The following is a 26270-nucleotide window of genomic DNA, read 5'->3' as shown; positions in this document are numbered from 1 at the left end:
TTCAGACTTTCTGACCAAGTAATAAGAGAAACACGCCAGCATTAAAATGAACAGCTTCAGACTCTCCATTTATGTGTGATGACACTATAAACAAGAGATGAAGACAAAACAAATGCTTGTAAACCAAACTTACCGTCAGTTTTTTATAGTCCTTGCCCTCAAGTAACTAAGCAAGTAAGTAAGTAAAGATCTCAAAGTTATAAAAAGAGGCAGGATTACTTGAGGGAGATTTTTTTTTTTCCCCCTAAATAAGATAACTCTTTTTTTACTTTTTTTGATTAATTCAAATATTGTGTTAATAATATTAAAATGATAGAGTATGGTTAACTATTATATTACTTTTGTAACATGTCTTTAATTTTTTGTATTTGAAATCCATTAAAGATTTAGTTTGTTCTTTAAACTTTTGTACATGGTCTGCACTCCTTAAAATACCAGTTATTATATGTATTTCTGTATTATGCAGAATGGATGCCAAAATAGTGTCTGTCTTTGTGGTATTACTGCAGTCACTTTCTTTGACTTTGATGAGCAGTCACTTAACCTTGTTGGGTTTGTTATAGCACAGATATGATAGGGATAATCACCTCAACTGGATTGTTCTAACATTGGGACACTATTAAAGTACCCAAGATTGTTTGTGTCTGATTGTGTCTGAAGGATGAAGGTGCACCATATGGGCTCAGTGAGTATTACAACTTAACAGAACCTGGCTGCATTTCAGCTGCTTGCCTGTCTTTGTGGAAACTTGGGACCTCCCTCTGGCTCTCTTGGAGAAGTGAGAAGCCAGTGGAGCCTCTCAGGTACTTGGAGATTACATGTAGGCAGGGCCTAACCCGCTCCCTGGGCATCTACACTTCTGGGGAGACTATGCTACTAGGCTATTTGAGGATTAGGGAAAAGTACGGGCCTTACCACGTGTCCTACATCATGCATTTCAGGTGCTTTTCCACCACGTGTATGGTCGGAAGATGGGCTGGTCGTTCTTTACCTGCTTTAAAGAATCTTGCATTTTCAATTTTGTGACACATTCATGCTTTACTGTCCAGTACAATAGCCAACAGCCAAATGTGTCTATTAGCATTAAAATATGGGAAGTGTAATTGAGAAATTAAAATTTTAATTTAAGTAATGTGGCTAGGGGGGCTTCCCAGGTAGCTCAAGGGTAAAAAACTGCTTGGCAAGCAGGAGCCTCGGGTTCAGTCCTGGGTAGGGAAGGTCCCCTGAAGAAGGAAATGGTATTCTTGCCTGTAAAATACCATGGACAGAGGAGTCTGGTGGGCGACAGTCCGTGGGGTCGCACAGTCGGACACAGCGACAAAACATGTGGCAGTGACTGCCTTAGGGGATGGCACAGATAGAGATCATTTGCATCATCTCAGGAAGTTCAGTTTTACAGGCTGTCCTGAGGATTTTCAAGCTTAATTGATCCCAGCCCCTCGGAAGTCAATTTTGATCTTAAGTTAAAATCTGATTTAGTATTATTTACTAGATGGCTGAATGGAAGCAAAACCACCAAAGATGGTTAATTTTATAAACCTGGGAAAATGGGTCTTGTGTGGTTGCCTGAGACAGCCTTGTCTCTTGGCCTCCCCACCTGTGATCCCCAGTGGCACAGGCCCGCCCGTGCTGAGCGGCAGTCGTACCTGGGGCAGGATCTCCTGGGCCAGTGCTCGTGCCCGGTGGTAGGCAGCATTGCCCTCCTCGTTCTGGGCCACAGCGTGGTTCACCAGCCCCAGAGCCTGGGCCTGCGCCCCACTCAGTCGTCGGCCTGTGAAGATGAGCTCCTTCGCCAGGGCCACCCCCAGGCATCGAGGCAGCCTCTGCGTCCCTCCTGCCAGGACGGAGTAGGGATGGTGAATCCTCATGGAATGTGGGGCCCAGGGGAGGCCCTGGCTGGGAGTCAGCCAAGACCTCTCAGAGGACAAGATTGGGTTAGGCTGGCGGGGGAGAGCCCAGGATGTAGGGCAAAAGAGGGAAGTAGGGAATTGTGCTGGATAGAGTGAACAGGTAGAAGACGGATGGTGTGTGTTGAGATTACCTGCTCCTGGGAGGAGCCCTCGGGTGGTCTCGATCAGTCCCATGACAGCCGAAGAAGCTGCTTAGACAAAACAGAGTGAAGCCCCCACCCTGTCTTCCAGCTCCAGTCCCAGAGGATAAGAGACTCTGTGAGCTCGGCTCAGCCTTCCAGCCAATTTCTTCCCTCATGGTGCGGCCACAGCCAGGCTCCTCCAGTCACTACCTTTGGAAGAGCCCTAACCTGGAAGTCAGAAGGCCCAGCACTCACCCTACCTCCACAACTCACTGAGCAACTCTCTTAGCCTTTCTGAGCCTCGTGGATGGGGAAAAAAAAATGTTAACGTCTCTTTTACCTGCTTTATAGCTTTGCTAAGGATCAAGTGAGGTCATGGTGCTTAGAACAAGGAAGGGTTCCTGGATGATACCCAGTACTTATTTGTAAGTTAATGGATTCTCAGTCTCATGTTAACTCAGGTCTGGCCTAGAGTGTCAGTGACTCCTGCTTCCACCAGTTGTTCCTCCCAGCTTTTTGTCAGCCTGAAATTTTCCTGTATTCTGATCCACATTGTTTTTTCTGAGTTGCACTTCCTAGTGAGAAGCCCTCCTTGAGTGTCCCACCCCACAGGCTTCTCCTGAATTCCCTCAACACAGTCCCTCCGAACCATGCAGTATGGGAGGGAGGGGTTTACATTCACCCTCCTATCCATCAAACCCTGCAAGTTAGCTCCCCTAAACACAGGCAGGTAGAATCAGAGTTGGTGCTATGACCTGACCTGGTATTTTGATGGTTTCTCTCTGCTATGTATCACGTGGATATAAAGTCCCTCTATGCCTGGGGCTACATGTTAAAAAAAAAAAAAAAGTTCTTGGTGGCAGGAGAAGGAGTAGCACCATGATAACACTCAGATCTTCTCTAAAGTAACTGTTAGTCGCTCAGCTGTGTTCGACTCTTTACCACCTTATGAACTTTAGCCCTCCAGGCTTCTCTGTTTATGGGATTCTCCAAGCAAGAATACTGGAGTGGATTGCCATTTCCTTCTCCAGAGGATATTCCTTACCCAGGGATCAAACTCACGTCTCCTGCATTGCAAGCAGATTCTTTACCGTTTGAGCTACAGGGAAGTCTCATATCTTCTCTGATTGGCTCTAAAAAGGGCACACCTAACCACCAAGTCAGCAAGGTTAAAAAGTAATCAATTATCTTCATCCTCCCTGGCATCCACATTTTGAAGTTTAATTTCTCTGAGCTACTAATGCAAACCTCTGTGGATTCTGATAGAGCTACTGTAGGGCACTGTTCCTGCCCAGTCATGTTTGTGATTAACTGGGCATGTCACAGACTGCCCTCATGGCTCACCTTTGTTCACGATATGATGGATAAAGCTGGCTTGGACAGAACTGGAAGACTGAAGAGATACCTTTGTCCCCCACCTTCGCTCTCTGTTCTTTCTAGTTGTGTCAGCAGTTGCCCTGGGGTTGGTACAAATAGTCCTGAGCTGAGGGCAGCTGACTCTGAGAAGGGACGAGTCCTGTAGCAGTCAGGGGCTGGGGGGTGGGTGGGGAACCACTACTGCCTGAATTCCTTGGCTCCCACTTTGCCTTTAGTTCTGGGGTTTGTTGGAAAGCTGAGAGCAGTGGCTGACTGCAGAATCCCCAGATTTAGCTTGTTTCATTCACTCTTCCCTCCCGCCCTTCCACACATCTCCCTGTACCCAGTACCTGCCACTCGGAGGTCACAGGCCAGGGCAAGTTCCAGGCCTCCACCCAAGGCAAAGCCATCCATAGCTGCAATGGTGGGTGCAGGGAACGCTGCTGTGGAGACAAAGGAGGGCTCAGCCTGCGAGGCCCTGGTAGGACCAGGACAGTGTCTCAGGGTAGGAGACGGTCTAGCTGGTTGTGATAGGCGGCGTCATTGGTCCCAAGTTTGGGGAGCTTACCTGGTACCTCGGCCAGGTTATCTTAGCAGTTAGTTTTCCCACTGGGGAAAGTTGTGGGATCCTCTGGGGAATAGGAGTGGGGAGATGGATGGGCAGGGTGATGCCTGGTCAGGCCCACCCTCCTGTGGGCTTCCCTGGGACCCGCCTTTTTGCTCTCCCTTCTCATTCTGTGTGTTGGGAACAGAATTGAATCTAACATGGGGAAGGCAGACGGGCAAACAGGTGATGACGACCCAGGGTGATCAGTGATGTGAGAAGGGATGCTTGGATGATAGGCCAGAGATGGCTTCGTGGAGGAGGAGGCACTGGTGGTCTTAAAGAATGCATAAAGAGTTCAGATGGCCTAGGAGGGATATTCCAGAAAAAGGAACAAGCATTTGTCAAAGCCTGCAAGTATGCTTGCTGGTAGTTGACTCTGGAATGGCCAGGCTTGGACCCTGAGGGCACAGGGGCTGGGCATCAGAACTAGCAGGGCACGAATGCTGGGGAGCCAGTGCCCTTTTGGACCCTCGTGACACCCTCCTCCGTGTAGAATTCCTTGTCCCTGCCCCCTCTCCCTGGGAGAATCATCTCTCCACAGAGCTCACAACAGAAACCATTCTGTCTTTAGAGTATGGTAGATTGGGTGAGGCTGGGGTCAGCAGGACCCCTGAATGCCCTCCTCTCCCCGCTCCAGAGCCCTCACCAATCTCAGTCATCAGGCCTCGGAGCCGCTGGACGAAGAGCCCCACTTCTGCCTCGCTCATCTGCTCCCGCTCCTTCAGGTCTGCGCCTGCAGATGCAAGGGTGACAGCCCTTGGGAAATGATCTGGCACTGAATCCCAGGCTGTCAAAGGATCCAGCGATGGAAACCTGAGGAGAAGCAGCCAGAGAGGAAAGGGAAGCACCAGGAAAACGCGGCCAGGGGAGCCAGGGAGGGAGCAGGGGTTCAAGAAAGAATAGATGCAGAACCAAAAAGATAAATTGGATTCCATCACAATTAAAGCGAATGCATCAGAAGACACTATCAAGAGAGCAAAGACAACCCATGAATGCAAGGAAATACTGGCAGATCATACATCTGGTAAGGAACTGATATCTAGGCTATGTAAAGATTTCCGACAACTAAAAACACAAAGGACTTCCCTGGGGGTCCAGTGGTTTGAGACTCCATGCTTCCACTGCAGGGGGCACGGTTCGATCCCTGTTTGGGGAACTAAGATCATGCAAGTTGTGCAGAGTGGCCAAAAACAAACAAACAGAGGACTTAAGTAGACATTTCTCCAAGGCAAATAAGCCAGTGGGATTTCCCAGCTAGTCCAGTTGCTAAGATTCTGGCTTTCTATTGCAGGTGGCCCAAGTTCGATCCCTAGTTGGGGAACTAAAGCTCTCATGCCAGAACTAAGAGGTGGCATGTCACAATAAAGATTGAAGATCCTGTGTCCCTCAGCTAAGACCCAGTGCAGCCAAATATTTAAAAAAGAAGATAAGGCAGTAAGCACTGGGAAATGTGTTCAGCATCATTGGGGAAATGCAAATAAAAACCAGAATAGGATACCACTTTTTACCCATTCAGACGGTGATTATAAACAACAAACAAAGTGTTGACATTGGAGTGGAGAACTCTGATGTACTGCTGATAGGAATGTAGAATGATACAGCTGCTGTGAAAAATACTTTGGTGCTTCCTCCAAAAGTTCAAAGGAGGATTACTATGTGTTCCAGCCACTTTACTCCTAAGTATATACCCCAAAGGATTGAAATCAAGGACTCAAAACAGATACGTGCACACCAATGTTCATAGCAGAATTAATCACAAAAGCTGAAATGTGGCAACCACCCAAGTTCATCAACAGATGGATTAAAAAAATGTGGAATATATATGTGAAAAGGAATATTATTCACTTTTAAAAAGGATAGAAATTCTGCAATATGCTACAACATGGATGAACATGAAGTACATGATGCTAAGTGAAAGAAGCTCGCCATGAGAGGACAAATGTGTGATTCTGCTTGTATTAAATACTTAGAGTAAGCAAATTCGTAAAGATAGTAGAATGGAGGGTACTGGGTGTTAGGGAAATGCGGAGGAATTGCTTAATGAGTATACAGTTTATTGAGATGATGAAAGTTTTCTGGAAATGGATAGTGGTGATTGTTGAATAACCTTGTGAATGCACTTAATGTCAGTGAGTTTTACACTTAAAAGTGATTAAAATGTAAATTTTGTGATTAAATGTAAATTTTGTATAATGTATATATTTGTGACAACTTAAAAAACATTAAGTAGTAATATAAAAATATATTATTTTTTCCTGTTTTATTGAGAAATAATTGGCATACATCAGGTATAATTATTTTTTACAAGAAGGGCTTGGTGGAAGAGGCTGAAGGTCAAGGAAGATGAGGAGTGAGTGCAGGGGACAGTGGCGTGGGGGTGGGCAGGGTCCTTGGTGAGAGTAGTGCCAGTGGAGGGTCACTGAAGGCCAGATAGCCAGAGCCTGAGGCAGTAGTAAGAGGTGAACACACTGTCTGCAAGTCCTAGATTATGGGAAAGTCAGTTGGGAGAGCCCTCGGGAGTCCGATTAGTCCTGGCCCCTCAGTGACAGATCAGGAAACTGAGGCCCAGAGAGAGACAGGGACTAGCCCGGAATTCCAGAGCAAACTAGGGGCAGATTCAGACCTCCTGCACGCCACCTACTTTCCTGTTCTTCGCTGGGGGGGTGAGGAGCCGGGCTAACAGTCATGAAGTGACTGTGATGGAAGACGTCAGACCAAGGGGGAGCCAAAGGAAGGGGCTGGAGTAGCAGGAGGGCCTCCATCAGGGCAGCGGGGTCAGGCAGACTGGTCCGCATACTTCCCTTGCCACCTCCCTCCCCAGGCTGCTCACTGGGATCCTGACAGTTGAGGCCTGGGGACTGAGCCACATGCCCTTGAAACTGCCTAGGAATCACTCGCTTCCCAGCCTCGCCCTCCGCAGCCTCTTCCCGTCTCCCCAGTGCCCCCTCCACAGCCGCCCCAGAGTCAGTTCTTAGCTCAACTCTCATTCGCTTGCTTCTTGTGGGCCTGGGATGCGGCATTTCTCGTCTCAGAAAGGAAGTCCGTGGTGCTTGCCCTCCCTGTTGTGAGGACCAAATGGTGCAGAGACGTGGAAGAGCTTCGCTGACAGGGACTGAAAGCTTGTGGGTGGGCAAAGGGGCGGTAAATCAGTCCTATCTTGGCCACAGACCTGGTGAGTATCTTTGGACTCCGTTTTCTCATTTCCTCAACGAAGGGTGAGAACAGAAAGAATAGGGATTTGGGGGTGAGAGAGGTCAAGCTCTAACTGAATTCTCACTAGCTGTGTTGCTCTAAGCAAGGAATTTCACCTCTGAGTTCATGTCTTTAAATGGGAATGAGCCCTGTGCTGTGTGCTAAGTCGCTTCAGTCATGTCTGACTCTTGGCAACCTTATAGACTGTAGCCCGCCAGGCTCCTCTGTCTATGGGGATTCTCCAGGCAAGAATACTGGAGTGGGTTCCCATTTCCTCCTACAGGGAATCTTCCCATCCCAGGGATCAAACCAGTGTCTCCTGTGTCCACAAGTGGGTTCTTCACCAGTAGTGCCATCTGGGAAGACCGAGTCCTGTGCTAAAACCATCTAAATATTCCCTAAATGCAGGCTGGTGGGAGCCCTGGGTTGGGGGCAAGGAAGGAAACCCACCTGCACAGAACACACCCTTCACTCCACTCCTGAAGATCAGGACACGCACTTGCCGGTCCTCCCGAAGCTGGGCCAGAGCTTCCAGCAGCTGCAGGGGACACCTGATCAGATATCTCCCAGCTCAGCCCCAGCCCACCCTGGTGCCCACCCTTACTCACCTGACTGACGAAGACGTTCCCCAGGGCATTGCGGGCACTTGGTCTGTTCATCAGAATCTCAGCAATTCCTGCAGGGGACAGGGCAGTGTTGGGTGAGCCAGCTTCCCTGCTCACTCCTGAGCTGGGGCCTGGGATCTGGGTGATGAGCAGTGTGACCTGGGGCAAGTCACACACACTCAGGCCTCAGTTTTTCCAACCATAAAATCGGGAGAGTAACCCTTGCCCTTTCTGCCTCACAGAAGTGGAAGGGCTTGAGAACCTCGGAGCACCGTGGGGAGAGGGACGAGAATAACTGCCCCAGTGGTCCCTGCCTGCTTCTACCATTGTGAGACACACACACACACCTACACACCCCTTCTTCAATTTCATATGTCTCTCTCCATGTGATTCTTTTCTCTACAGCCAGACTTCTTCCTCAACCTGAATGAGTTAACACCACCACCCAGAACCTTGTGTGCCCTGACTCATTCATTGCTCCCACCTCCCCCTAAAAGAAACAAGTCTCCTGACTTTTTATGGTGATCACTTCCTTGCATTTCTTTACAATTTTATCACACAGATGGTTATCTCTAGACCATATAGTTTCAGTTCAGTTCAGTTCAGTCGCTCAATTGTGTCCGACTCTTAGCGACCCCATGGATTGCAGCACACCAGGCCTCCCTGTCCATCACCAACTCCCGGAGTTCACTCAGACTCACATCCATCAAGTCAGTGATGCCATCCAGCCATCTCATCCTCTGTCGTCCCCTTCTCCTCCTGCCCCCAATCCCTCCCAGCATCAGAGTCTTTTCCAGTGAGTCAACTCTTCGCATGAGGTGGCCAAAGTACTGGAGTTTCAGCTTTAACATCATTCCTTCCAAAGAAATCCCAGGGCTAATCTTCAGAATGGACTGGTTGGATCTCCTTGCAGTCCAAGGGACTCTCAAGAGTCTTCTCCAACACCACAGTTCAAAAGCATCAATTCTTCAGTGCTCAGCCTTCTTCACAGTCCAACTCTCACATCCATACATGACCACAGGAAAAACCACGGCCTTGACTAGACAGACCTTAGTCGGCAAAGTAATGTCTCTGCTTTTGAATATGCTATCTAGGTTGGTCATAACTTTGCTTCCAAGGAGTAAGTGTCTTTTAATTTCATGGCTGCAATCACCATCTGCAGTGATTTTGGAGCCCAAAAAAATCAAGTAGACTTGCTAATTAAAAAAAGAAAACTCTTAAAAGCTTGTTGAAGTCCTTAGGTTCTGCCTCTAGCCCTGTCTTTTGCTCAAAGATATTTATTAAAGAAACTGGGGCGGGACTTCCCTGGTGGTCCAGTGGCTAAGACTTCCTTAATGCAGGAAGCCTGGGTTCAACCCATGGTCAGGGAACTAGATCCCACATGCTGCAACTAAGATTCCAAATACTGCAACTAAGACTGGCACAGCCAAAAAAAAAAAAAAAGAACCTGGGGCATTGACCTGTAAGGTTTCCTGCAGCATGGAATTTACTGATTGCACACTCATGGGGCAAGCAAGCAGATGCCTCTGTGATAAGAATTTAACAACTAATCCCGAGGCTTGAGCACATTCACATTCTGTCCTCTTTGGCAAGAGAATATTCTTTGCCCTGCTCATGTGGTATTCTTTCATGAGAACCAGTGAAACTTCTTGAAAGGCTTTTCCGTATTCAGTTAGTAATTTTCTTGCCTTCCATTCTTTTAAGTCTTCTCCAGTCTAGCTCCCACCCCATCACTTGGCAGAAACTTTTCTCACCTAAGTGAGACCAGTGTAACCAGTGTAATCACATCCCTGACCGAGGGACATATTTCCATCCTGCTCCCAGGCTCAGCAACAATTAACTCTCCTGACCAAACACCTGCTCCTCCTTGAACATTTTCTGCTGTGGCCTTTTTGGTTTTTTTTAGTACACAGGTTTTTTTTTTTTTTCAGAGCAGTTTTAGGTTCACAGAACAGTTTTAGCTTTCCTTGGAGAAGGAAATGGCAATCCACTCCAGTACTACTGCCTGGAAAATCCCATGAACAGAGGAGCCTGGTAGGCTACAGTCCATGGGGTCGCAAAGAGTCGGACACGACTGAGTGACTTCATGTTAGGTTCACAGCAAAATGGAGTAGAAAATGCTTCCCTGATGGCTCAGAGGGTAAAGAATATGCTTGCAATGCAGAAGACCCAGGTTCAATCCCTGGGTTTGGAAGATCCCCTGAAGAAGGAAGTGGCAACCCACTCCAGTATACTTGTCTGGAGAATTCCACAGACAGAGGAGCCTGGCAGGCTACAGTCCATGGGATTGAAAAGAGTTGGCCATGACTGAGAAAGTGCGGAAGTTCCCATAAATCCTTTGCCCAATGCACATGCATAGCCTCCCACCAGAGTGGGACATTTGTTACCAAAGATTAACTTCCATGCATATGTCATTATCAGCCAGCTTTCATGTTTACCTTAGGGTTCACTCTCAATGTTGCATATGCTATGGGTTTTGACAAACGTATAACAACATGTACCTGCCTGTGACTCCACATTTTCCTGGCCTTCCTACCTCTCAGATGATGCCCTGCGCTTCTTTTCTAGGTTTTCTTCTACCCAGTTTAAAAATTCTTAATTCATTTATTCAATATATATCTGTAATAAATAAGTCTTGGGTATATAATGTACATCATGGTGACTAGAATTAACAATATTTGAAAGTTGCTAAAACTGTACATCTTATAAGTTCCCCTCACACAAAAATGTGTAAGTGTGTGGTGATGGATCTTAACTACATTTACTGTGGGGATTATTTCATAATATATACAAATACTGAACTGTTATGTTGTACATGTGAAACAAATGAAACAAAGCAAATGCCAACAGAGTTTTGCCACAAGAACACACTGGTCATAACAAACACCGTCTTCCAACAACACAAGAGAAGACTCTACAAATGGACATCAGCAGATGGTCAATACTGAAATCAGATTGATTAATATTCTTTGCAGCCAGATGGAGAAGCTCTATACAGCCAGCAAAAACAAGATCAGGAGCTGACTGTGGCTCAGATTATGAACTTATTGCAAAATTCAGACTTAAATCAAAGGAAGTAGGGAAAACCACTAGACCATTCAGGTATGATGTAAATCAAATCCCTTACCATTATACAGTGGAAGTGACAATTAGATTCAAAGGATTAGATTTGATAGACAGAGTACCTGAAGAACTATGGATGGAGGTACGTGACACTCTATAGGAGGCAGTGATAAAGACCATCCCCAAGAAAAAGAAATGCAAAAAGGCAAAATGGTTGTCTGACGAGGCCTTATAAATAGCTGAAAAAAGAAGAGAAGCTAAAGACAAAGGAGAAAAGGAAAGATAGACCCATTTGGATGCAGCGTTACAAAGAATAGCAAGGAGAGATAAGAAAGCTTTCCTCAGCGATCAGTGCAAAGAAAGAGAGGAAAACAATAGAATGGGAAAGACTAGAGATCTCTTCAAGAAAATTAGAGATACCAGGGGAAGATTTCATGCAAAATGGGCACAATAAAGGACAGAAATGGTATGGACCTAACAGAAGCAGAAGATATTAAGAAGTGGCGGCAAGAATACACAGAAGACCCTACATAACCACAATGGTGTAATCACCCACCTAGAGCCAAACATCTTGGAATGTGAAGTCAAGTGGGCCTTAGGAAGCATCACTACAAAGCTAGTGGAGGTGACAGAATTCCAGTTGAGCTATTTCAAATCCTGAAAGATGATGCTGTGAAAGTGCTGCATTCACTATGCCAGCAAATTTGGCAAACTCAGCAGTGGCCACAGGACTGGAAAAGGTCAGTTTTCATTCCAATTCCAAAGAAAGGCAATGCAAAAGAATGTTCAAACTACTGCACAATTGTACTCAATCCACACGCTAGTAAAGTAATGCTCAAAATTCTCCAAGCCAGGCTTCAACAGTACCTGAACCATGAACTACCAGATGTTCAAGTTGGATATAGAAAACGCAGAGGAACCAGAGAGCAAATTGCCAATATCCATTGGATTACCAAAAAAGGAAGAGAGTTCCAGAAAAACATCCACTTCTGCTTTATTGATGACGCCAAAGCCTTTGACTGTGTGGATCACAACAAACTGTGGAAAATTCTTAAAAGTGGTAGGAATTCCAGACCACCTTACCTGCCTCCTGAGAAATGTACATGCAGGTCAAGAAACAACAGTTAAAACTGGACATGGAACAACAGACTGGTTCCAAATCAGGAAAGGAGTATGTCAAGGCTGTATATTGTCTCCCTGCTTATTTAACTTATATGCAGAGTACATCATGTGAAATGCTGGGCTCGATGAAGCACAAGCTGGAATCAAGATTGCCAGCAGAAATATCAATAACCTCGAGTACACAGATGAAAGCATCCTTATGGCAGAAAGCAAAAAAGAACTAAAGAGCCTCTTGATGAAAGTGAAAGAGGAGAGTACAAAAGGTGGCTTAAAACTCAGCATTCAGAAAACAAAGATCATGGCATCTGGCCCCATCACTTCTTGGCAAATAAATGGGGAAACAATGGAAACAGTGACAGATGTTATTTTCTTGGGCTCCAAAATCACTGCAGATGGTGACTGCAGCCATGAAATTAAAAGATGCTTGCTCCTTGGAAGAAAAGCTATGACCAGCCTAGACAGCATTATTAAAAAGCAGAGATATTACTTTGCTGACAAAGATCCATCTAGTCAAAGCTAAGGTTTTTCCAGTAGTCATGTATGGACGTGAGAGTTGGACCATAAAGAAAGCTGCGTGCTGAAAAATTGATGCTTTTGAACTGTGGTGTTGGAGAAGACTCTTGAGAGTCCCTTAGACTGCAAGATTCAACCAGTCAATCCTAAAGGAAATCAGTCCTGCATATTCATTGGAAGGGCTGATGTTGAAGCTTAGCCTGATGCGAAGAGCTAACTCATTGGAAAAGACCCTGATGCTGGGAAAGATTGAAGGCGGGAGGAGAAGAAGAAAAGGGAGGATGAGTTGGTTGGATGGCTTCACTGACAAGATGGGCGTGAGTTTGAGCAAGCTGCAGGAGTTGGTGATGGACAATGAAGCCTGACATGCTGCAGTGCATGGGATTACAAAGAGTAGGACATGACTGAGCGACTGAACTGAACTGAACATCTGAAACTAATATGTCAATTGTATTTTGATTAAAAAACCCACTTCATAACAAAAGATAGCCACACAAAAGAAGATATATAAATGACCACTAAGCACATGAAAAGATGTTTAATTTGATTAGTCTCAAATAAATGAGAGTTTTTAAAAAGCCTAGATATGACTGTACACCAAATACAATGACTAAAACTAAGAAGATGAAAAATAAAAACCAAGTGTTGGTTATTAAAAAAAAAAAACAACAAACCCTGAATATCTAGCAAACCAGTTCGATGTAATAAATTGTGGGAGTTATAAGGATATGTAACAATCCCTGTCTTCAAAGGTTTGTTACATTAGTACTTACAGCCTAATATAAGTAAATGATAATATGAGGTCATAAGTAAAATAAATACATAAAGTACTATAGGATTATAAATGGCAGCTCATAGATGGAAGCATTTGAGCAAAGTGGAAATAGGTTAAAAAATTTCATTTTCACAGTGAGGTATAGTGGGAAAAATACTACATGTAAGAGACTACTCCATTTGAAAAATTATATTTTATCGAATGTGTTAATTTCTATTGTACAGCAAAGTGATTCAGTTATATACATATATATTCCCTTTCTTATTCTTTTCCATTATGATTTATCACAAGATATTGAATATAGTTCTCTATGTTATACAGTAGGACCTTCTTTATCCATTCTGTATATAATAGTTTGCAAAGTGGTTGAAGTTCCAGAAAGGTCAGTCCAAGATCTCTTTCTTCAGTCGTTTGTACAGTTTTGTATTTAACACACACTGGCCTCTGTACTAAACACTGATGTCAGAGACTAGAGCAGACTCAGTCCCTGTCCTCTTAGATCCTACAGTCTAACAGAGGAGATCAACATTCAACAAGGAATTACTATTTGTGACCAGTACATGGGGGGATAAAGACAGGAGGTTGGGGGTTTAGACTGAGTGGAGGGGAGCCCTAGTGTAGAGGATCAGCAGTGACTTCCTGGGGGAAGAAGTGACCTTCCAGCTGAGAGCTGAGGAATGAACAGGAGTTAGCCAGACAAGTGTGTGTGTGTGTTGGTGGGAAAAGCCTATGTCAGACAGAGGGAGTGGCACAGATGAGGGCCCTGAGTGTAGCAGAGCGGGTACTACAGGGTTTGTAGAGCTGGGCCTTTAATGTGTTTTGGCTGCACCTGAGAATTAGATCAAGATAAAACAGATTAACAGAGAAAAGCATACAAATTTGTTCAAATTTTATGTAACACATGAGCCCTCAAAAGGAAACGAAGACCCCAAGAATGGTAGGTCAACATGCTATGACAAACCTAGGCAGCGTGTTGAAAAGAAGAGACTTTACTCTGCTGACAGAGGTCTGTATAGTCGAGGCTATGGTCTTCCCAGTGGTCATGGATGGTTGTGAGAGCTGGACCGTAGAAGGCAGAGTGCCAAAGACTGTGCCAAACACCTTTGAACTGTGGTGCTGGAGGAGACTCCTGACAGTCCGTTGGACAGCAAGGAGATCAAACCAGTCAAGGGAAATCAACACTGAATACTCTTTCTTCTGATGCTGAAGCTGAAGCTCCAGTATTTTGGTCACCTGATGTGAACAGCTCACTCTTTGGAAAAGTCCCTGATGCTGGGAAAGATTGAGGGCAGAAGGAGAAGAGGGCGTCAAGGATGAGATGGCTGGATGGCATCATCCATGTAATGAGCATGAACTTGGGCAAACTCTGGGAGATGGTGAGGGACAGGGAGGCCTGGTGTGCTGCAGTCCACAGGGTCGCAAAGAGATGGACACAACTGGGTTGACACAACCCACAACACGCTTTTACAGCAGGCTGAAGGAAGAGCAGCAACCGTGGCAAAGTTAACTGTGTGGGAGGCTACAGGAAGATAAGGCCTGTTTCTACACACTTGTCTGTTCACACTTGTCTGTTTCAACACACTTGTCTGTTTGTACAGGATTCTCTTGGCTTCAGCTCTCTGTTGAAGAATGTTTTTTTTAATCTCCAGTTTCAGGAAGGGGATTTTTCAAATGGGAGTTTTTATCTTCTGTTTTCAGTAAGAAAAAGGGGAGAAGCATGCCCTTCTTGCATCTGCTGTTTATTTCAAGTGGCTTTAGCTCAAAAATATCCCTTTGCCAATGTAGTGTAGCATATTTCTTGGTGGGGGGAGGGGGGCACCTTTTAGTGTCTTCCAGAACTGGAAGAGTTCAGAGGAAAGGGAGAGCCCCGTGAGGTGTGACAGGAGAGTCAGGAGGGCTGCGCTTGCTTGCCTGCCCCTTCTCCTTCTTCCTGCTTCCCTCGTGCTCGCCTCCTGTACACTTGGGACTGCCCTGCACACCCAGCCTGCTTTCCTCTGAGCTCCAAGCCTGAATATATCCTGCTGCTCACTTGACATCTAGACCAACATGTCAAAAAATGATCAGTCTGTCTTCTGCTCCTTTGGTGAGTGAATGACATATCAACTCGGAGGTCTCTCCTGTGGCCTCCATTCTTCTGACACTTGAAGTTTACTCAGTGTCTGAGGCAGACAGTTCAGCCTCTTGGATCTCAGACCTTTCAGCTCACACGCTGCCCTCCTGCAGCCACTCCGCTGGTGGGCTCTTCCTCCGATTGCATGAATGCCCCACCTGGCCCACTGCCCTCAGTTTTGCCTCCCCTTCCCCTCCACATTCACTCCCTCATTTGGGTCAAAGTCATCTTTTTAACCCAAATCCGACCATATTCTTCTTGCTTCCCTTTGCATCAGAATTCAGTCTAAATCCTTATTACCACCCAAAAGATTCCCTACAATCCTGCCTTTGTACATCACTCTGACCTCATGTGCCAAATCAGGGCCAAGTGTGGGGAACAGAGACCAACCCTGGGCAGAGGCTCAAATACTCTTATGCCTTCTCGGCTGTTGCCCCTCCTGTAAAATGTCAGGATGGATTAGAGGAGTGTATTTACCAATCCTTTGGTCTTCAAAGGCCTCTTATTCTTTTCTCTCAGTGTACCTAGCTTTGTGGAACAAGCAGAATTTATTAAGATGATGTTCTCAGTGTAAGTTGATCTGAGATACCCGGAAGGGCCAGTGAAAGTTCTGGTGTTCTCAAGGGCAAGGCTTTACAGCCACAGTTAAAGAACTGTGGTCTAGGACAGAGAACTGTAACATGCAGTCTAAGTGGCTTTGTCAGCCTCCCTGGAAACCTTCACAGAACTCTTTGAGCCCCGCAGGCCTGGGGGTCCCACTGAGGAACTCAGATGTCCCAAAGGTTCTCCTCTCCAGAAAAGAAAAAGTTGCAGCCTGGGGAAGAGAAACTGGTGGATACAGAGGAAGGGTTGAGGAGAACAGTCTAGGTCCAAGGCCACTGTGGCAGATAGACTTTAGAGAGGCCCTGGTGTTCATATCCTGAATAATCCCCTTCCCTTGAATGTGGGCAGAACCCGTGAATTGCTTCTAACCAAGAGAACACAGGAAAGGTCATAAAAGATCACTTCTAAGATTAGGTCCAATTATATGACAAAAATAATGAGATGTCACTTCTGTGATTAGTTTATAATGTATAAAGACCCTGTATTGGACTTCCCAGGTGGTCCACTGGTAAAGAATCTGCCTGCCAATGCAGAGGACGTGGGTTCATTTCCTGACCCAGGAAGATTCCACACACTGCAGGGCAATTAAGCTAATTCACCACAACTACTGCCCAGACCCTTAAACCTGCGAGCCACAACTTTTCAATCCCGTGTGCGCTAGAGCCCAAGCTCTGCAACAAGAAGCCAGCACAGTGAGAAGCCTGCACACGGCAACTAGAGCATAGCCCCTGCTCGCTGCAGCTAGAGAAATCCTGCATGCAGGAAGAACCAGCGCAGCCACAACTAAATAAAACTTGAAAAGACTGTATTACTAGCACACACTAGTGGGCCCATGGATATGGTCCTGTGGCAGGGTCCTGTGGGCAGCTTCTAGGAGCTCAGAGTGGCCCCTGGCCAACCGGAAGAAAACAGGACTTCAGTACTACAACAAGATATGAATTCTGTCAATAGCCTGAGGAATCTGGAAGCAGATCCATCCCCAGTTGAGCCTATGATGAGGGACCATAGCCCCTGCCAACTCCGGGACTGCAGCCTGCTAAAACCCTGAAGCAGAGAACCCAGCAAAATTGTGCCTGGACTTCTGACCTATGGAAACTATGAGATAATAAATGTACACTATTTTAAGCAACAGAGTCTGTGGTAATTTGTTATGTGGCAGTAGAAAACAAATATAATCATGACATCCTGGGGTTGATAGGAACTTTCCTCTCTCCTCTTCACTTTCCTGTTCTGTCTTTCCTTTTTCTCTGGCTAACACTCTCCCATATTTCATCTCTAGCTCTCTCTTGCAGGACACAAATATGGTGCTTGGCTGAAGTCACAGCTCAGTCACATACCAGCTCCATGGCCTTGGACAAGTTACTTTATCCTTCTGACCTTCACTTTCCTGATCTATAAATAGAAATACTAAAAAGGTTGTAATGAAGATTAAAAGAGATAATGTCCATAAGTGTATAACCAGAGTTTGTGGGCACTTTGAGCAGGGAAAATGCACAGAAGCTGGTGAAAGTCTAGGACCCAATATGATGTGTGAGCTCTAAGCTGGGAGACCTCAGGGGCCAGACAGGGTGTCTTTGGCTTTCATTCATTCACCTGGCAATGTTCAGCTTGTACTACCACATGCCAGGCCTTGGAGAAATAGAGGACTCAGCCGTGGCCCCTGACTTCTTAGTTGACACTCTATCCTGGGAACATTGTTCTTGCTGGACCCCAGTAATAATGATGGGTTTCATTGTGACCTCTCTACTCTTACCAGACTCCCGTGATGGTTTGATCTGCTTAGCAGAAGACCTAGAGTCACATCTGTCTTGGTCTGGATCACACAGTGATGTGGGTGGGAGTCGATAGGAACCACTGGAAGGTCGTGTGGGTGTGTGTGCTCAGTTGCTCTGTAGTGTCTGACTCTTTGTAATCCCTATGGACTGTAGCCTGCAAGGCTCCTCTGTCCATGGGATTCTCAAGGCAAGAACACTGGAGTGGCGTTGCCATTCCCTTCTCCAGGGGGATCTTCCTGACCCGGGGATCAAACCCAAGTCTCCTGTGTCTCCTGCACTGGCAGATTCTTTTACTACGGAGCTGTGTGGGAAGCCTTAATAATCCCTTAGTATATAGAGGGGGAAACTGAGGCTCAGAAAAGAAGAGCATGTGCCAAAGTTACTAGGTGGACCCAGCTAGCAATCCTCACTCTCAGAGTTAACAAGTGATGAAGAAGACAAGTCCAGAAAGAAGGAATGTAAAAGGACAAGGGTGGGGGCTGCTGCTGCTGCTGCTAAGTCGCTTCAGTCGTGTCTGACTCTATGCCACCCTATGGACAGCAGCCCACCAGGCTCCTCTGTTCACAGGATTCTCTAGGCAAGAATACTGGAGTTGGTTGAAGAGGGTGTAATTCTTAAGTGGTTTACAAAGGTAGAGACGGAGGAGAGGACCCAAGTCAGGGCCATGGTTAGAAGGAAACACTTAAGTGGGATGGCTTAAAATGAACAAACCCATGGTAGGAGAGAGAAGGTGACATGGTCAGGTTGTGGTGGAGAACCTTGAATATTCAGCTCAGGAGCTGGAGTAAAGCCATAAGGGTGAGGAGTGGTTAACGGGCTAATCTCATTTTCAAAGACAACAGGCCCAATGTGACAATGCTCTGGTGCTATCACGCCAAGTGGAAGGCAGGACTGGTGACTTCCGGGAGGATGGTGGGATGGTTCTCCTGTGTGTGGCTCTCCTCCTCATGCCTCCTCCACTGCCTCTTGGTTTCCTTATCTCCTTCCCTCTTCAGTTCAGTTCAGTTCAGTCACTCAGTTGTGTCCGACTCTTTGCGACCCCATGAATCACAGCACGCCAGGCCTCCCTGTCCATCACCATTTCCCGGAGTTCACTCAGACTCACATCCATCGAGTCAGTGATGCCATCCAGCCATCTCATCCTCTGTCGTCCCCTTCTCCTCCTGCCCCCAATCCCTCCCAGCATCAGAGTCTTTTCCAATGAGTCAACTCTTCACATGAGGTGGCCAAAGTACTGGAGTTTCAGCTTTGGCATCATTCCTTCCAAAGAAATCCCAGGGCTGATCTCCTTCAGAATGGACTGGTTGGATCTCTTTGCAGTCCAAGGCACTCTCAAGAGTCTTCTCCAACACCACAGTTCAAAAGCATCAATTCTTCAGCACTCAGCCTTCTTCACAGTCCAACTCTCACATCCATACATGACCACAGGAAAAACCATAGCCTTGACTAGATGGACCTTAGTCGGCAAAGTAATGTCTCTGCTTTTGAATATACTATCTAGGTTGGTCATAACTTTGCTTCCAAGGAGTAAGTGTCTTTTAATTTCATGGCTGCAGTCACCATCTGCAGTGATTTTGGAGCCCCCAAAATAAAGTCTGACACTGTTTCTACTGTTTCCCCATCTATTTCCCATGAAGTGATGGGACTGGATGACATGATCTTCGTTTTCTGAATGTTGAGCTTTAAGCCAACTTTTTCACTCTCCTCTTTCACTTTCATCAATAGGCTTTTTAGCTCCTCTTCACTTTCTGCCATAAGGATGGTGTCATCTGCATATCTGAGGTTATTGATATTTCTCCCGGCAATCTTGATTCCAGCTTGTGCTTATTCCAGCCCAGCATTTCTCATGATGTACTCTGCATAGAGGTTAAATAAGCAGGGTGACAATATACAGCCTTGATGTACTCCTTTTCCTATTTGGAACCAGTGTGTTGTTCCATGTCCAGTTCTAACTGTTGCTTCCTGACCTGAATACAGATTTGTCAAGAGGCAGGTTAGGTGGTCTGGTATTCCCATCTCTTTCAGAATTTTCCACAGTTTATTGTGATCCACACAGTCAAAGGCTTTGGCATAGTCAATAAAGCAGAAATAGATGTTTTTTTGGAACTCTCTTCCTTTTTCCATGATCCAGCAGATGTTGGCAATTTGATCTCTGGTTCCTTTGCCTTTTCTAAAACCAGCTTGAACATCAGGGAGTTCACGGTTCATGTATTGCTGAAGCCTGGCTTGGAGAATTTTGAGCATTACTTTACTAGCATGTGAGATGAGTGCAATTGTGGGGTAGTTTGAGCATTCTTTGGCATTGCCTTTCTTTGGAATTGGAATGAAAACTGACCTTTTCCAGTCCTGTGGCCACTGCTGAGTTTTCCAAATGTGCTGGCATATTGAGTGCAGCATTTTCACAGCATCATCTTTCAGGATTTGAAACAGCTCAACTGGAATTCCATCACTTCCACTAGCTTTGTTCGTAGTGATGCTTTCTAAGGCCCACTTGACTTCACATTCCAAGATGTCTGGCTCTAGATTAGTGACCACATCATCATGATTATCTGGGTCGTGAAGATCTTTTTTGTACAGTTCTTCCGTGTATTCTTGCCACCTCTTCTTAATATCTTCTGCTTCTGTTAGGTCCATACCATTTCTGTCCTTTATCGAGCCCATCTTTGCATGAAATGTTCCCTTCCCTCTAGGACATTCTATATGCCCTCTGGCAGGGGCAGAAGCTTAATCTCCTGATGCTGATACTTCTGTTCAGTGGCTCAGTCATTTCTGACTCTGTGACCCCATTGACGGCAGCACACCTGTCCTTCATCTAGAGTTTGCTCAGTCTCATGTCCATTGAGTTGATCCTGCCATCCAACCATCTTATCCTCTGTCTCCCATTCTCCTCCATCTTTCCCAGCATCAGGATCTTTTCAAATGAGTCAGCTCTTTGCATCAGGTGGCTGAAGTATTGGAGCTTCAGGTTCAGCATCAGTTTTTCCAATGAATATTCCAGGTTGATTTCCTTTAGGAAGGACTGGTTGGATCTCCTTGCTGTCCAAGGGACTCTCAAGAGCCTTCTCCAGCACTACAGTTCAAAAGCATTAATTCTTTGGCACTCAGACTTCTTCAAGGGCTTCTCTGGTAGTTCAGAGGCTTCCCTGGTGGTTCAGATGGTAAAGAATTTGCCTGCAATGAGGGAGACCTGGGCTTGACCCATGAGTTGGGAAGATCCCCTGGAGGAGGGCGTGGCAACCTACTCCAATATTCTTGCCTGGAGAATCCCCATGGACAGAGGAGCCTGGCAGGCTACAGTCCATGGGGTTGGAAAGAGTTAGACACGACTGAGAGACTAAGCATACAGCACAGCACAGCTGGTGCTTCAGACAGTAAAGAATCTGCCTGCAATGAAGGAGAACTTGGGATCTATCCTTGGGCCGGGAAGAGCCGATGGCAAAGGAAATGGCAACCCACTCCAGTTATCTTGCCTGGAGAACTCCATGGATAGAGGACCCTGGTGGGCTACAGACCTTGGAGTCACAAAGAGTTAGACATGATGGAGTGACTAACACATTGCAGCCTTCTTTATGGTCCAATTCTCATATCCATACGTGACCACTGGAAAAACCATAGCTTTGATTATGTGGACCTTTCTCAGCAAAGTGATGTCTCTGCTTTTTAATATGCTGTCTAGGTTGGTCATAGCTTTTCTTCCAAGGAGCAAGCATCTTTTAATTTCATGGTTGCAGTCACCATCTGAGGTGATTTTGGAGCCCAAGAAAATAAAGTCTGACACTGTTTCCACTGTTTCCCCATCTATTCCCATGAAGTGATGGGACCAGATGCCATGATCTCAGTTTTTTGAGTGTTGAGTTTTAAGCCAGGTTTTTTTCACCCTCATCTTTCACTTTCATCAAGAGGCTCTTTAGTTCCTCTTCACTTTCTGCTATAAGAGTGGTATCATCTGCATATCCGAGGTTATTGATACTTCTCCCAGCAATCTTGATTCCAGCTTGTGCTTCATCCAGCCCAGCATTTCACATCTGTACTCTGCATATACGTTAAATAAGCAAGGTGACAATATACAGCCTTGATATACTCCTTTCCCAATTTGGAACTAGTCCAGCTCCAAGTCCAGTTCTAACTTCTGTTTCTTGACCTGCATATAGATTTTTCAGGAGGCAGGTCAGATGGTCTGGTATTCCCACCTCTTTAAGAATTTTCCACAGTTTTTTGTGATCCACACAGTCAAAGGCTTTGGCATAGTCAATAAAGCAGAAGTAGATGTTTTTCTGTAACTCTGTTGCTTTTTCGATGATCCAGTGGATATTGGCAATTTGATCTCTGGTTCCTCTGCCTTTTCTAAATCCAGCTTGAATATCTGGAAGTTCTCGGTTTACATACTGTTGAAGCCTGGCTTGGAGAATTTTGAGGATTACTTTGCTTGCATGTGAAATGAATGCAATTGTGTGGTAGTCTGAACATTCGTTGGTATTGCCCTTCTTTGGGATTGGAATGAAAGCTGTCCCTTTCCAGTCCTGTGGCCACTGCTGAGTTTGCCAAATTTGCTGGCATCTCAGTGCAGCACTTTAACATCATCCTTTAGGATTTGAAATAGCTCAGCTAGAATTCCATCACCTCCACTAGCTTTGTTCGTAGTAATGCTTCCTAAAAAGCCCACTTGACTTCACGTTCCAGGATATCTGGCTCTAGGTGAGTGATCACACCATCATGATTATCTGGGCCATTAAGACCTTGTACAGTTCTATGTATTCTTGCCGCCTCTCCTTAATATCTTCTGCTTCTGTTAGGTCCTTTACCATTTCTGTCCTTTATTGTGCCCATCTTTGCATGAAATGTTCCCTTGGTATCTCCAATTTTCTTGAAGAGATCTCTAGTTTTTCCTATTCTATTATTTTCCTCTATTTCTTTCGATTGTTAACTTAAGAAGCCTTTCTTATCTGTCCTTACTATTCTCTGGAACTCTGCATCCAGATGGGTGTATCTTTCCTTTTCTCCTTTGCCTTTTGCTTCTCTTCTTTTCTGAGCTACTTGTAAGGTCTCCTCAGACAACCATTTTACCTATTTGTATTTTTCTTGGGGATGGTTTTTATCACCACCTCCTGTACTGTGTTACAAACCTCCATCCATAGTTCTTCAGGCACTCTGCCTATCATATCTAATCCCTTGAATCTATTTCTCACTTCCACTGTATAATCATAAGGGATTTGATTTAGGTTATACCTGAATGGCCTAGTGGTATTCCCTACTTTCTTCAATTTAATTTTGAATTTTGCAATAAGGAGTTCATGATCTGATTCAAGGTCAGCTCCTGTCTTTTTTTTTTCGCTGACTGTATAGAGCTTCTTCATCTGTGTTTGCAAACAATATAATCAGTCTAATTTCTATATTGGCCATCTGGTGATGTCCATGTGAAGAGTCAGCTCTTGTGTTGTTGGAATAGGGTGTTTGCTATGATCAGTGCATTCTCTTGGCAAAACTCTGTTAGCCTTTGTGCTGCTTCATTTTGTACTCCAAGGTCAAACCTGCCTGTTACTCCAGGTATCTTTTGACTTCCTATTTCAGTCCCCTATGAGGAAAAGGACATCTTTTTTGGTGTTAGTTCTAGAAGGTCATGTAGGTCTTCATAGAACTGTTCAGCTTCTTTGGCATTAGTGGTTGGGTCACAGGCTTGGATTACTGTGATACTTGTTATTTCTGGATAAAAAAATTCTCCTATCTACAAGTGAGCCATGATAATTTTTCAACTAATGTCCAAGTCTGTGTTCTTCGTCTCTAATTACTAGAAGAATAGTGATGTCCATTAATAGTTGAGAACACAGGTTTTAAAATCAGACCTGGTTCATGTTGCTTAAACTCTCTGTTCCTCGGTTTATTGATCTGTAAAGTTGGGAGAATAGTTATAGCTATTTCAAGGCAAACACTGTTGCCCGTTTGGCAGTGAACAACGCATGAGAGCAACTGGGGTATTCTCTAGCCCTAGCCATCCCACATGGCCAGAGAATTCTCACCAAGTGAGGTAGTTGGACGCCAGAAGCCTCTTCATGTCCATCAAAAGTGAGGGATGTATGTAGGGAACGGTATGCAATATCACGAAGCAAGGAACAGTTCTTCAACAGCTCTTCAACTTAGTATCAAGCAAGAAAAAAGAAGAAATATGAGATGCCTAGAACAATACAATCTGTGTAAACTAACACTTGGACACGGTGCTACTTTAAATGTGGGGAAGGTTAGAGGGGTTGGTCCGGGGGAGAAAGTAAAGACAAGAGGAACTTGCCCAGCTGGTGACACAATAGCAGACAGGGGAATGCCACTGAGTGCAAAGTCCAATCACTGCCCTTCACCCTCCTTCACAAGTAACACTACCCCCAAACAGAAACAAAACAAAATATAACACGACCGAGAAAACCCAACACAAGGCTCAATCAGGGTGCTCTTGCCAGTGACTGCCATGAACTTCCCTTGAGTCAGCAGGACTCCACACAGCAGCAGCAGGGCAATTGCACAGGAGGGCGCCAAGCACTCCTCCTGGCCTCTCCTCTCTCCCCTCCCCTCCCCGCTCTTCAGCTCCTCCTCTCCAGGAGGCGGGACACCCTAAGCCAAACTGGAATGGGCTCAGCTGTCCCAGCCCACTGGAACCTTGCCAGGACGCTCAGCCTGGGAGGAAAATCAGGCATTTTAAAGCTGTAGTTGGGGGTGGGCTTGCTACCCTTCTACCCTTGAACAAGTCCCTTCTCTTTCCTCACAGCCCCAGGCCACTAAATCTGAGGCTGAGGAGACCAATATTGACACAGAATCCCTTCACAATTACAGTGGGGGCGGCAGGTAAGGTGGTCACCTACCAAAGGATTTAGGCCAGGGGAGCCTCTGCTGGGATGCAGGAACTTTGGGGTCCAATCCTCAAACACACTGAGCAACCTGCCTCCCCCTTACTGGTTTTGGGGTAGGAGATAGACGGGCCCCTGGGCCAGACAGCTGATGTTTATCAGTGGAGTAAAACTGAAGCTTCTCACCCAGACCCGCCAAGGACAAAGCTAGTGTCAGTAAATGAGCTCTGCTGGAATAAACAGGTAAGATGATCACCCCTGAGGTCAAGAAAAATGTCCTTGTCTACACATGTGCAGGAAGGCTTTTTAGGGATCAAAAAGGGTGGTTGCCACCCCTTAGTAAGCGTGGACACACCCTCATAAGTTTCTGCAGTGGGATCCATCTTAGCAAAAAGTTGCCCAGGCATGTTGGGGAGGTCCTAGGACCAGTCAGGTGTGAAGAAACAAGATAATTTGCCATATATAAAGACCCAAAGGCTGTCCTCTATAAGTGATTTAACTCACCTCTTTACTGGCCTCCTCCTCGTTTTAGAGGCCACCTTTCTCTGGGTGTGTATTTCGGCCTAGCTTTTCTGACTTAAATATAACTGCTTCTCTGTTGCTCTCCCATACGTTGTGCTGTGTTTGTAATAGTAAGCTTTGTACCTGTTTTTACAGTCTTTGCCTCCTTGAAACATTCTTGTTTTCAAATGTCTGCTTTCCTTCTTGCCTCTCCCTGCTGGTGGTCTAGCAGCTAGGATTCCTGGTTTTCATCCAGGCTACCCAGGTTCAATTTCTGGGTGGGGAACCTAAGTTCTTTCTCAGGACCACTCACTGCTTTCTCTCTCTGAGATCAGTTTCAGTCTGCCTGCCTGTAGTGGGAGTGCTGGCCATGGGCCGTACCGGGCAACAGCACCAGGCATGCCAGGCCTGCCTCTCAGCCAGCCGGAGCTCACCCCAGCCACCTTCTGGTCTCTCGGCACTTACCCTGGTCTGGACCCGCCAGAGCGCACACCTGGATCTCCCGGCCCGCAGCCCCTGCGTTGGAGGAGCAGCCGCGGGTCTCAAGTGGCCTCCAGGGGCGCGGAAAGCGCAGGGTGCTGGTCAGGACGCGCAGCATGGGGGCCCACTTTGGGAACGGGCCACTCGGCCCTCCACCACCACCTCCCGCTGAAAGCTCACTGCTCTGCTCCAGGCCTTTACAAACTGCTCCTCCTATGGGCCGAGAGCCCTGCGCGGCTCACTGAGCCTGTAGAAAACCGGAAGACACGGGTAAGGAGAAAGCCCGGCTCTGCTGTGTGCTTTAGGACAAGGCTGCCAATCTCCTAAGTGCCAAAATTTTCATCTGTAAAGCGCGGGTAATAAAAGTGACAAGTGCCAAAGATAAAGAAAGCTGAAAGCTGAAGTAGTGAGAACAGATTTTACTCAGTAATACACTGTTGCAAAAGAGAAATGTCCAGCATGAACTCTTAACATAGTTTCTAACAGCTCAAGGACACATCCCTAGGATGACTCTAGCCCTTTTTAAAGTGCCTGCCTGAGAAAACTAAAGACTGCCGAAAGGTCTTGTTCCAGCCAATACCTGAAGGTAAGGCTCCTATCTCCCAGTCTCTGAGGGAGCTTAAGCTTGCAGAAGGGACAGCAAACCTAGAAGAGTCCCATGTGGACTAACCCCACTCTGTATTTTGTAAGTTTTCACTTCCCCGAC

The 26270-nt window shown here is 45.9% G+C and overlaps 1 protein-coding gene across 1 annotated transcript in view; it reads right to left on the bottom strand.

Annotated features, from left to right (window-relative positions):
• The window catches only part of LOC120856137 (enoyl-CoA hydratase domain-containing protein 2, mitochondrial), a 31908-nt gene extending 6117 nt beyond the window's left edge, over positions 1–25791 (bottom strand). Inside the window, exons 1-7 of the mRNA XM_040231172.1 lie at positions 25550–25791; positions 7796–7863; positions 7638–7725; positions 4642–4728; positions 3739–3831; positions 2042–2098; positions 1647–1834 (exon numbers count right to left, since the gene is read on the bottom strand). Coding sequence (XP_040087106.1) covers positions 1647–1834; positions 2042–2098; positions 3739–3831; positions 4642–4728; positions 7638–7725; positions 7796–7863; positions 25550–25682 — 714 coding nt within the window. The 5' untranslated portion in view covers positions 25683–25791. The remainder of the gene's footprint in view (positions 1–1646; positions 1835–2041; positions 2099–3738; positions 3832–4641; positions 4729–7637; positions 7726–7795; positions 7864–25549) is intronic.
• Between the last annotated feature and the right edge of the window lie 479 nt (positions 25792–26270).

This window comes from Oryx dammah, unplaced genomic scaffold (assembly GCF_014754425.2).
Source record: "Oryx dammah isolate SB20612 unplaced genomic scaffold, SCBI_Odam_1.1 HiC_scaffold_28, whole genome shotgun sequence".
Classification (NCBI taxonomy): domain Eukaryota; kingdom Metazoa; phylum Chordata; class Mammalia; order Artiodactyla; family Bovidae; genus Oryx; species Oryx dammah.
The sequence above is the reverse complement of the archived record's forward strand: the minus strand, read 5'-3'. Positions and strand labels throughout refer to the sequence as shown.